At 37.5% G+C, this 12,047-nt stretch overlaps 1 protein-coding gene across 3 annotated transcripts in view; it reads left to right on the top strand.

Annotated features, from left to right (window-relative positions):
- LOC121919082 (potassium voltage-gated channel subfamily KQT member 5-like) overlaps positions 1-12,047 on the top strand; it is a 79,496-nt gene that overhangs the window by 33,051 nt on the left and 34,398 nt on the right. For 2 of the 3 annotated variants that reach the window (XM_042445301.1, XM_042445300.1), the window contains exons 5-8: positions 364-474; positions 3,086-3,181; positions 7,908-8,002; positions 10,339-10,365. In XM_042445301.1, the coding sequence (XP_042301235.1) occupies positions 364-474; positions 3,086-3,181; positions 7,908-8,002; positions 10,339-10,365 (329 nt within the window). The remainder of the gene's footprint in view (positions 1-363; positions 475-3,085; positions 3,182-7,907; positions 8,003-10,338; positions 10,366-12,047) is intronic. The other variant, XM_042445302.1, reaches the window with a different exon arrangement.

The following is a 12,047-nucleotide window of genomic DNA, read 5'->3' as shown; positions in this document are numbered from 1 at the left end:
TTATGGATCTGGAATTTGTAAATGAGAGAATTGGCATGTAGGACAAGAAGTACATCTTCTATTCCCATGCATTCTCCCACTGAAATACTCCCATGCCTCTCTACCATCTAGGTTTAATGTTAGTTTCAGAACTTGGCTGAGAAAAACATTTTAAAAAACAAGCATTTTAAATAAATGGAGGAATGGAACAGTTTCAGTGAACGCAGCCCACTGAAGAATATGCTTACTGCCCAGGAGAAGCTACATATTGTTGATTAGTCTTGATAGTTTGTCTTTGTGAATATTGCTCAGTTAAGCTTAAAATTCTTGACACTTGCTCTCTCTACTTCTTGCTCACATTGATTTACACTTGCTTCCTTTCAGATCACATTGACAACAATTGGCTATGGAGATAAAACACCTCTTACTTGGCTAGGAAGGCTGCTTTCTGCAGGATTTGCACTGCTTGGCATTTCTTTCTTTGCACTGCCTGCTGTGAGTATCTTTACAACTGTTGGATTAAACTTAAAGCACTTTGTTCAAGACTGTCAACACTGTGGGACAGTGTTAACAGCCTGGGTCAATGTATTTGTAACTGGGAACTCAACTTCTGTTATGATTCATGTTTAGCTAACAATTTTTTTTACAAAATAAAAAGCTAATTCGTGTCCTAGGGCATGTTTTCATATTGATGTGACATATCCAAAAATTTTATCTGATATGCTTTATCTTTACATTTTTCACAGTACTAAACAATAAACAACCTGTGTGTGAGGCATATTAAAATTGGGCTAATCAACAATTACTCCTGTCCCCCGCTATGCATAAATGCCAGGGGAGTCAGCCCATCTTTGTTTGTGCCTACTGCAGCATCTGCGTAGGCTGGAGAACCAGCTTCCTGTTGTCAACACAGAAGCACCCCCAGCGGAAAAGGACCTCTGTCTCATCTAAGAACACACTTCATCATGTAGTAAACTTCTGTGTGGTTATACTTGATGAATGCAGTGTTTTTCACACAGATCCATTCAGGGTTGTGGGGGAGAGATGTTACTCACAAAAAAAAAACCTGATTATCTCGGCAACAGTTTTTGTATTGGCAAAAAACATCCACAAGAAGGTTCATTAATCTTGCAGAAGGTAACCCAACATGCTGTTCTGTATTCTTGAAATGTTTACAGTTATGAATATTATCAGCCCACCTTGAGATATCAAAATGGTAAAATAATTAAGTGCATTGTTTCCTATACCCTGTAGGAATGTTATTCCAGTGAAACATTTGCCTGAGAAGCTTGCTTAAGATTGTAGGAAATTATTTCTAAACCAACTGCTAACTATTGACCTTAAAACAAATAGTATAATAATTAATTTCCTACATTCTTGTGAATACTTCTACCTGCCTGATAAACTAATTTACTTGCTGGTCTATAGAGAGTGATACCTGGTTGAATATTTTAGCAATACACTGAATTCAGTATGAAGTCTATAGCTATGAAAGTGCTGCAAACGGACTCTTTTATATATGATGGTGATAAATTCTATTCAATAATCTTTGTCAATGTTTATGAAGTGTATTTTTTCCAAATGAACCCTCTCAATACAGTAAGACCTTTCACTTATGCTATGTGAGATAGGTTGTCCTCCAGGAGAGTGTGAGGAGTAGCCCTAGGGATTGCAAAACAAGGGAGAATTGGTGAAAAATCACTTCCTTGACCTCTTCTTTCAGTGGGAAGCCCTACACAAAGAAGGAATGTTTATATTCAGGGAAGGACAAGTTATTTCAGTTGGTTCAGTCATGTGTTCTGTACCACAGAATGCAAAAAATTAAGCCCACAAAATGCATATATCCCCAACCTCCCCATCCTCTAATCCCTCCTATGCTTTGCACTTGCTGGAATGGAATTATATCTCAAATCCCCAAATCTACTTGAAACACCAAATATTGACTGACTAACACATAAGTGCAAAGCAGAAGTACACCTCTAGATATTTCTGGATTACACCTTTGCCCAAAAAGGTACTAGCATAGTGGTTTGTATGATGGACTAGGAATCTGGAAGACCAGGGTTCAAATCTTTGCTTGGCAAGATTCGATCAATTTCCTTTTATCAAATCTTGCCAAGAAAACCCAGTGACAGGTTCACCTTAGGGTCAGTTTAGGTCAGAAATAGCTTAAGGCACTTAAGTTGTAAAGGCACACAACCACCACCACACCAAACAGACAAACAAACAAAACCCACTGCAGGGATGTAATTGGCTTGCACCCCTGCTTTGAACCCTTGCAAGCTATGTTTTGAATCTGTGCACTTCTAAACTTGAAATGTGTCCTGGAATGCTACTGTTTGTTTGAAGCATGCAAAAGCCATGCTGAATTTGCCGATCCCTTTCTAGAATGTATCAAGAAGTTATCTAGAAGCTCCCAGCATAATTTTCTTTTTTGCAAAAAGTGTGAACAAGGGTGGACTTGGACACTAACCCTTTTGTCCACTCCTAAAGTACTTTAAAATGCCCCACCTCCTACTTTGGAGGGATTAGCTTAGTATGGCATGGTGATTTGAGTGCTGGGCTATGACTCTGGAGATCAGGGTTTGAATCCCTGCCCACCCATGGAAACTCACTGGGTGACCTAGGGCAAGTCACACATGCTCATCTTCAGGAAACCATGTGATATATTCACCTTGGGGTTGCCATAAGTTGGAAATGACTTGAAGGCACACAACAACAATAGCAACAAGTATCTGGCTTCTCTGTCAGTGAGACAGTGAATCTCTTCTTGGTTTGGGATGGTTTTTGAAAGAGCTTTCCAAATGATTGCACTTGTTTTGAGAAAACGCAAACACCTTGGATAGCTCCTTCAGAGAATGGATTCATCACCCCAGTGACATGGAAGCTACCAGCTACCACTGAACTCTGCATGGTCACATCTTGTCCAGCCTTTAAATGCACTTGATCCTCATGTCTCATTTCAAGTATTCATAAAGAAAAGCATGTGTACTGTGACTGATGAGATATGTGTATAGCACTTGTATGTAACTGCAGAGATTGTGTACACTTGTCCCTTACCAGAACTACTGTCCTGACAATTAACATTTGTTGTACTGCACACCAGGGCATTCTTGGGTCAGGATTTGCATTAAAAGTACAGGAACAGCATCGTCAGAAACATTTTGAAAAAAGAAGGAATCCTGCTGCCAGTTTAATTCAGGTAAGTGGCAAACAAATCAGATTTTTAAAAGTATTTGTTAATGGCTATGGCAATGACTTCTGTGCTGAGTTTAAAAGACCCACAAAGATTATCTGAATAATTTCTCAGGATGATGCATGTTCAGGCATTTTCTTCATGCCAGTTGAGCCAGGGAACTGGGCTTGTACACACAGACTCATAGCTGCATACCTAGTAGTTGGTAAAATCCAACTAATTTGCGGCTTGGAAAAGTAGAGGATGGATTTTGCCCCATCTGCCTCTGCCTCCCCTACTAAACAGTGTAGTGGTTGTTTGCTTGTAAAAGAATACACATACAACTCTAAACACTCAGCATTAGCTTTGTTAAACTGGAGTCTTTGGGTGTAATCCACCACTGAAATCAGCCTAACATATCCTGCTGATGTCCACAGAACTGTGTTGTGCTTGTTGCCCTTAATAAGTTTCATGTTTTCTATAAAAACTTAGAACTGATACATTACAATAGATTGAGGGTATAGCAGAGTTGCCCACATGCTGTTAATTTTTAGTAGTGAAAATCTGATAGTGAGCTGGGGGAGATGAATACATTCAGTTTGCATGAAGAGATATCTGTTCCAAGGATTTAGAACAACAGTCTGAATGGCTGAACATAATGGATTATGCCTAAAATAACAGATATATTACAGTAGTGGTACTGATGTATAGAAGTAATTTAAATCAAATATTAGCATATTTGATATTTTAAAAGGCTGCCTTGTTGAATTATATTTATCTTTTGAGCAGTGGACCTCACTTTGTTAATGTGAGCTCAATGGCTTGTGTTGAATTTCTTAGCTTTTTCACACCCAGTTGAATCATGAAGCATTATACTAAAATTATTATGCTGCCTAAATGGAACTATTTTTAATTTGTCTAATGTATACTGTATAAGGGCTCAGAATTATTCTCACAGTGTTTGTTGATCTTGTTCTTCCTTCTTATATGTATAATATTGTTTTTTTGGGAACCACGTCAAATCTCCTCTAAAAGATTTTGGCAGAATATAACTCCCAAATTATGCTGGATTATACCCATGAAGTACAACTGCCAAATGTCTCTTTGGGGATCATTCAGGCGTTTTCCCCAGCTTATCATTTATGCTTGCCTTGGAGGTAAGGTCTGAGCAGTTAGAACATTCCCACTCACAAAACAAATGATAGCTGGGAGGGAAGGCAACATGCCAGAACTGTTATTAGCATATGATCATTGAACAAGTTCTGGGTTCACAGCTCCAGTGCAGCTCCTGGCCAACATAAACACCGTTCTTTATTTCTGGAAATGAGAGAGAGAGAGAGACTTTCCAAACCTCACCAGTGCTATATTAAATATGAATTTACAATCAGGGAAATGCTTTCATATTCTGGGAGATAAAGGGATGACTCACCTTTGTCTTTGCTAACATGTACCTAGAATACAGTTATGAGGCAGTTCTGTTCAGCCAACAGCCTAAGGATAGGGACTGTACATACCATTGGTTCATCCCAAACCACAAGAATGATAGGCTAAGTAGTAAATAGAGGCTTTGACTCATATCACGTTATTCCCACAGTTAGTACTAGTATGAATATAGACCAGGCAGAACAGCCTGAGATACTATGTTTCCTGAAATGAAACAGCAAATTGCCCCTGCTAACACTGTCCTACTGAAAGTGCATCACCATCTAGGTTCTTCTGGTACATGAGACAGAAAATCCCACAGGCGCTTCTCCCAATGTCTGCCAGTAAACACACAGCAAGAGCATACTGAATAACCATTTCATCACTCTTTCATGACATTCAAAATCTCCTCCCCTTGTTTCAATCTGCCTAAGGAATCCACATCAGATGAACTCGAGGAAGAAGCTGGTAAAAGCATTCTTCTTTTTCAAAGGCACCATTTCAGAGCTTGAGTCACTCCAGATGTTATGAACTACAATTCCCATCAGACCCAGTATGGCTATGTCAGTGCTGATGAATGTTCTAGCAAGAAACACCTGAAGGAGCCCGTGTTGGCAACGTCTTCTCTACAGTGTCTAGTCTTCAGGAATCATTAAAGAAATAGTCAAAGGCTTTCAACTATTTCAGATATAACCATATGCCAAAATCATTTAGAGAACAAATAGTTTTTGGTCTGTGCTTATAATTCTATTACAGTGGTACCTCGGGTTACGAAATTAATTCGTTCCGCCGCCGCTTTTGTAACCCGAAAAGCTTTCGCAAGCCGAAAATCCATAGGCGCTAATGGGGAAAAGCCGCGATTTCGTGTGAAATAGCGCCGAAAAGCACCAAAAATTTTTTCGTAACCCGAAAAAACATTCGTAAGCCAGAACAGTTTTTTTAAATGGATTTTTTTCGTAACCCGGAAATTTCGTAAGGCGGCGCATTCGTAACCCGAGGTACCACTGTACATAATTAAAAGGAGGAAGGAACAAATGTTCAGGTATAAAGCATACTTATACAGTTGTGTGAGTCGAATGTAAGATCCAGAAAGAAGTAAATCAAGTCCCTTGTCCTAAATTTTCAAAGGGCTGGGCAAGGTGATACAGCTTTTTGAGATCTTTACAGTGGTCAGTTATTGTTGATGTGTGAAAGCATTAAATCTGCTTATCGAAAATTAGTTTCCCGGGGTTCAAAACTCTCTCTGAGAATGTAAAGTCAAAGGCTTTCATGGCTGGCATCCATAGTTTTTTGTGGGTTTTTCGGGCTATGTGGCTATGTTCCAGTAAAGTTTCTTCCTGACGTTTCGCCAGCATCTCTGGCTGGCATCTTCTCTGGCAAAACGTCAGGAAGAAACTTTACTGGAACATGGCCACATAGTCCAAAAAAAAACCCCCCACAAAAAAAATATATCTCTGAGAAGATTTTTGGTTATATCTGCAGTAGCAAGGACTCTTGTATTAAGAAGTCATTCTCTTTGGTCATACGTCTGCTAATAGACTGAAATTTGTGAATATGATTCAACTCAGCTGTTTCTCTTTCTACACTTCCTTTGGTGTTATTCACACTGTGAAAATAATCCATGATGAATCTGGGTTAAATCTCCATGATTTATGTGCATCCCAAATGCACCTGATTAAGGGGGCTCTCAAAAAAACCCACTTAATCCGGGATAATTGATATCAGGGTTTCCTCCCAAGTTTTTTTAAAAGATCCGCATCATCAGTAATGTGAATAACTGATTTGAATGGACCCAGGATAAAACGCTGCACACCAAAAAAGGGGTTCTGAATGTATTCACATTGTCAACTCCATCTTTATTCAAGTGATTGCACGTGTGAACAACCAAACTCACAGAGATGTGGATCAGTGTGAATCGATGCGGTTCCATAGTGTGAATAACAAACCCAGAAAGTGTGAGTGATGATTCACATCTTCATGCTACAAAAAACCTGAGGTGTTAATGACCCCTTAGTAATTTTCTTATTCAAGGACCACAACCTGTAAATCATTTACTGTGTGTTCAGGAAAACTGAAATGTTCTAGATTGGGGTATTATAATTTTTAATGTCAGATTTGTGTTAAATCTTAAAAATAGTGCCACATTTCTTCCCCCTCCTTCCTTTTTATGCTGCAAGAGACTAACATGGCTACTTCTTTGAAAATGTATTACAGAACATGCTCAACTGTGAAGATTTTTTCTGAACTTGATACAAATGCCATTTTATACTAAAATGACAAGTAGAAGGAACATCTTTGAGAAACTGGGAATAGAAATTACTATTTCAAAATTGTTAATAGGATATTCATAGTATTGGATAACAATTATGGGATGTATAAAATGCTTATCAAGATATACAAGGATATGCCCTCCTGTTTGTGGAAGCTGGTTTTGCAGGCGCAGTGACCATGATGGAAACTCAACAATATCACTCAAAGTTCTGAAATCTGTGGGGGAGGGATTAACATTCAGAAGCATTATTTGCTTTTTAATTTTTTTTTAAAATTGTGGAACAAAGTTTTAGAAAAATTAAAGTATATTCAATGAATTTTTAATTTTCTGTCCCAGTATTTTTGTACAATATATTACAATCATACATGATCCAGAACCAGTGGCAAAAAATTATGTCACAGTGCTTGAAGATGTTCCTTTAAAAACTGAAATGATGGGGTATGTTGAGCCTCCTAGGCACACAGGGCCACCATCTTTCATGACAGCCCACTCTGAGGATACAACTTGATAATGAATACAGTGCACTGTTACAGGCATGAAGAGGTTCCACAAAAACTGGTCACAAGCACAGGAAATGGTGCAGCCCCATGCTTCCTTAAAGGTGTAATAGCTGATGTAATTATGACATTCCTATTTATTGTTTTCTTATAGTTAAATATTTGCCACCCAGTCTTCATTGCACTTTGCTGGCATAAGCCTACTGAACTAATTATTCAAATCAGTGGAACAGGTACTGCAGCTTGAATCCAATCCAGATTTTCCATAGTGACGATAGTGCTTCATTTCATATATTGTTGGCTCCTTTGTGCTTTCTATTGTTTCCTCACACCAGGCTGCTTGGCGGTTTTATTCTACTGATTCCAGACGAACAAACCTGACAGCCACCTGGCGATATTATGAAAGTATTCTTCCATCCATCAGGCATGTATCAGTGCTATGAATGATACAAAAAAGCCATGACTTTTATTGGTTTACTAATATGCTTTTCAATTTTTGTTTCATTCCCTGCTCCCTCTTGCCTCTTTTTCTTTCTTTCTTTACCACATATTCTGCACGTAGTGTGTATGGCGTAGTTATGCAGCTGATGAGAAATCAGTTTCCATTGCTACCTGGAAGCCTCATTTGAAGGCCTTGCATACCTGCAGTCCTACAAAGTAGGTAAAATATGGCAGCTGGTGCTGTATTTTGTGTCTGTTTAAGCTTGTAAAAATTAGTGTGTGGTTTTGTCATGTTCCTTCTCTCCCCATCCCCATTTCATTTAAAAACAAAAACAAAACAAGGAGCTCAGGTAGCAAACTGAGCCAATTACACAGTCTCCAAACATAAGGAAAGTCATCTCCTTCCATTTTCTTGCTTCTGGACTATTCTGACAATAAAGCAACACAAGGATTTTTTTTTCAGTTCCCCCAAAACCCTGCTGAAAGTTAATTTTCTAATAGGCAAAATATCTCGGCTAATGCTAATTTATCCTACTTCATATAGTTAGAGATGTATTACCTATTTGGGATTTATAGTAATTTCGGATTGTGGGTTCCACTGTTTAGTCTCTCTTCATACTGACTGGGTTTCCATTTCGAAACCATCACAGGTTTTCCTACTTTCCAGCTGTAATTCTCAGTTGTGTAAATTGACATTCTCAATGTAGTCAAAAGGCAACACTAATGTGTACCACCAAAAGTTGTAGTGCACAGCATTTAGATTAGAAAAAGACAAATTGGTGCACTGTTAATGATTTGCTACTGCTTTCTGCTTGCAAGGTTACTTTATATCTTTTTATTAGACAGCAGCTTAAATGTCACCTTGTTACTCTTATTTCCAATTCAGATCCACATGTGTTTTCTTCTGTGAGAAACCTATGTAGGAGGGTGTTAGCAGTAAAACTCATACATACACACCAATCTCATTCAAAGTGTGATACTGATTGCAATGTTTGGAAACATCAGTTTTCAGCAAATGAGATATGTGTGGCTTTCTACAATATGCTTTTTTAGGAAATGCAGCTAAAAATATCAGCATTTCTTTATATATGCTCCTTGGCTAGACAACTGAAGGGGAAGAGATAGCGCCCTTCTGAAGGCCAAATTTGGTCAGCAAAAATATTGACTGCTCATTTTGAGAGAAATTATATGTTAAAAATATCATCAAAAATATCATCAATTGTCTCTCAGACAATTAAACCAAATGGATGCTTCTTGGAAATATGGTAACAAAGCTGTTTGAAAGGGATGCATATTCATCTTCTCCATGATAATATAATTTCATTTTCTTAGAAATCTCCTTTAAAGAACTGAGCTTGAATATTTTCTAGAAGTAGAAATTCTGAGAGTTCAATCTAACTTTTATCAGACTTTAATATGGCATAATGTGGTCCTATTATTGGGGGGATTACATGTCTGCCACCTTTTTTTATATGAATATTTAAAAGATCTCATATTCCTACATGTAGCTGGAGGAACAGGAATAAATAAAAAATAAACAAAACCTAAACAAGCCTCCTATATTCTCAGACCCTCAAAACACACACATATACACACACATTCTCTTCTGTGTATCCAAGACTTGCATACTGAATCGCCTTAGACAGCAGAATAGAAAGCTATGTTCTGAATGCAAGAAAATATGGGACAGACAGATGTGTGGGCCAGACACTGTTTAAAACTGGGGCAGGAGGAGTGTAGATTGCATGGCCATATATTTTGTCCATCATTTCTTCCATCCTCTTCCAAATGAATGGGCCCAGAAAATTGATTTGTATTTTTCAAACAGTTATTATGAATAAGAATTGCTGAATGCATAAATTCAAAACTGTTTTCAAGAATTAAAATAGAGTTCAGAGAAAATTTCTCAGATAACAAAAAGATTTATTGTAATTTTAATTATACTTAAGGATACTGGATTGGGTTGAGAATTGCTCCTTCGTCAGTTTTCAGAGACACGGTGGGGAGGTGGGATCAGCAAAAATCACTCCTTGTTGCTTATAGGAGAATCCACTTTGCAGAATTCCACTACATACAACTAAGGATCCAACACATAGGTCTGTCTAAAATATATTACAGGATATAGCTCTGGCCAACAAAAATAGTGCACTTGAAATTAACTGGTATCAGTCCTTTGTGATGTGATTATCAACAGTCCAATGATTCAGTCTAACGTATTTGATTATGTAATTAAAGAAGCCTATCATTTTCTCTTTTTCATATATGACCATTTTCCATAGTATGTGCTTTGCCAACTCACCCTATGGCTGTGTTTATTAAGCACGTGAGCATGCACTTGATAACAATCTTGGAATATTTTTCTGATGTTACTGTCATCATATGAGTGCTTTGTGCTTGCTTTATAAAATGTTATTAAACCTATTAATTTAATTAACACATGTAATTCAGTGTTTATGTAATAATATGTACAACTGTATCATGATGGTTACTGCCAGCATAACAATTTTCTTTCCTCCCCAAACGTTCTCTCTTCCCTTCACTGAAACATGAAGGAAAGAACAAGGTGAAGCATCTAGCAGGTTTGTGGTGTTTCTATACATTTTTAAATGAATCTTAAATTGTTATTTCAGAAAGTGTGCACATCTTTGAGAGGACAGGCTCAAAATATATTAGTAAATTTCTAAATAAATAAAAGCTATACTGGGATATAGTTATGGGAATGAGAATAAAAATAATGAAATTCTATTTTTGTAGCCAGGTGATTATTGCAAAGGGAACCAACTGCTGTCCAACAGGTGCTCAGCAACATTTCCTGACTTAATATTTGAATTCTGCTGTAACAGAGTGGACTAGCAGCATACTGCTACACAACAGTATAATGTAATGGGTGTCAGAAAGGGCCAGGCTGAGACCTGAAGAAGCTTCTGGGATCTACTGTAACAGAAAAAGAAAACAGCAGTGTGTAGAAAGAGGGTCATAACTTGTTAGATGATACATATTTAAAACACTTCAAGATCCGCCAACTAACTCAAGTTCTATTAATTTTATTACAGTATTTAAGTAAGACTGTGTCTGGATATATCTTTTTATGGCTAAAACCTGAAAAGAAGGAGTTACCGTACATTTTTATACATTCAACATACCAGTAGTTACTAGGCTCCCTACCACCACTACCTTCTGTACTTTTACTCCTGTGATTATCTAAATCTGGAGAGGCAAACATCTTTTCCTGTCCTGCTAATCAAACATCTGAATTTTGCCTCCTTAGAGAAAATGGAGCCATGGTGGGCTACCTATTACCATTTTAAAATGTCACTGCTTTCCTACTGTATGACTGGAAACCAATAATCAGATTTTGAACAATAAGAAAATTATGAAGGACCCTATGACACGATGCACAATAGACATTGTTGGACAACTAAACTATATATAGCAAGGGTTTGATGTAACAGGGGCCCTCACCTGTGACAATATTATCCCACATTATAAAAATGTGTAAAGTGTAAGCTGTCCAGCATACCATTTCCAGCTGGACTATGTTTCCAGAAGCTTGAAAGTGTGGCATAAAGGTGATGGCCACTCTCTCTGTTTTGTCACTTACCTTAGACAGTCAGATGTTGCCTTTAAATGTGAACATATTGCATAATCAAGGACACATTTAATTTTCACAAAGTATTGTAATCCTTTATAAAAAGCAATTAATGCACTATTCATTCAGTAACTTGAGAACTACATAACTGTAATTCAGTTCTACGCTGGTCCAATAACCTGTGTATATCAGAAACACATGAGTAATGTAAATAACACTTCTCACATGAATCTCACCATCTTTTGGATTATAAGACATCAGTCATAAAAATTATTGCCAAGTTTACACCCTCTTCATGTAATGGACAGCCATGCTGTCCCTATTTTTTGAAATTATTTAGTCATCATCTTCTCTTAAAGTAATAAAAAGGTTGGATAAGATATTTTGCTCAAGATCTTAAACACATTACTTGAGAGTGGGGTCTGACAGAGTTGTTTTCCCCCCCATCACCAACCATTAACTTAAGCAATCAAACATAGGAAGCTCAAGACTGGATAGTTCCATCCTAGCACTCTGCAAGCATAACTAGTCTGTACTGAGTATATAGAGAGATCTTGTAGCACTTTTGAGACTAACTAAAGAAAGAAGTTGGTAGCATGAGTTTTGGTAGACTTATGTCTGCTTCCTCAGATGTATTGTAGTCTATACTGAATTTATTGTCTTTGAATTAAT

The sequence above is a fragment of the Sceloporus undulatus genome, chromosome 1, assembly GCF_019175285.1.
Source record: "Sceloporus undulatus isolate JIND9_A2432 ecotype Alabama chromosome 1, SceUnd_v1.1, whole genome shotgun sequence".
Taxonomy (NCBI): domain Eukaryota; kingdom Metazoa; phylum Chordata; class Lepidosauria; order Squamata; family Phrynosomatidae; genus Sceloporus; species Sceloporus undulatus.
Note: the sequence above shows the minus strand (reverse complement) of the source record. Positions and strands in the feature narration are given on the sequence as shown.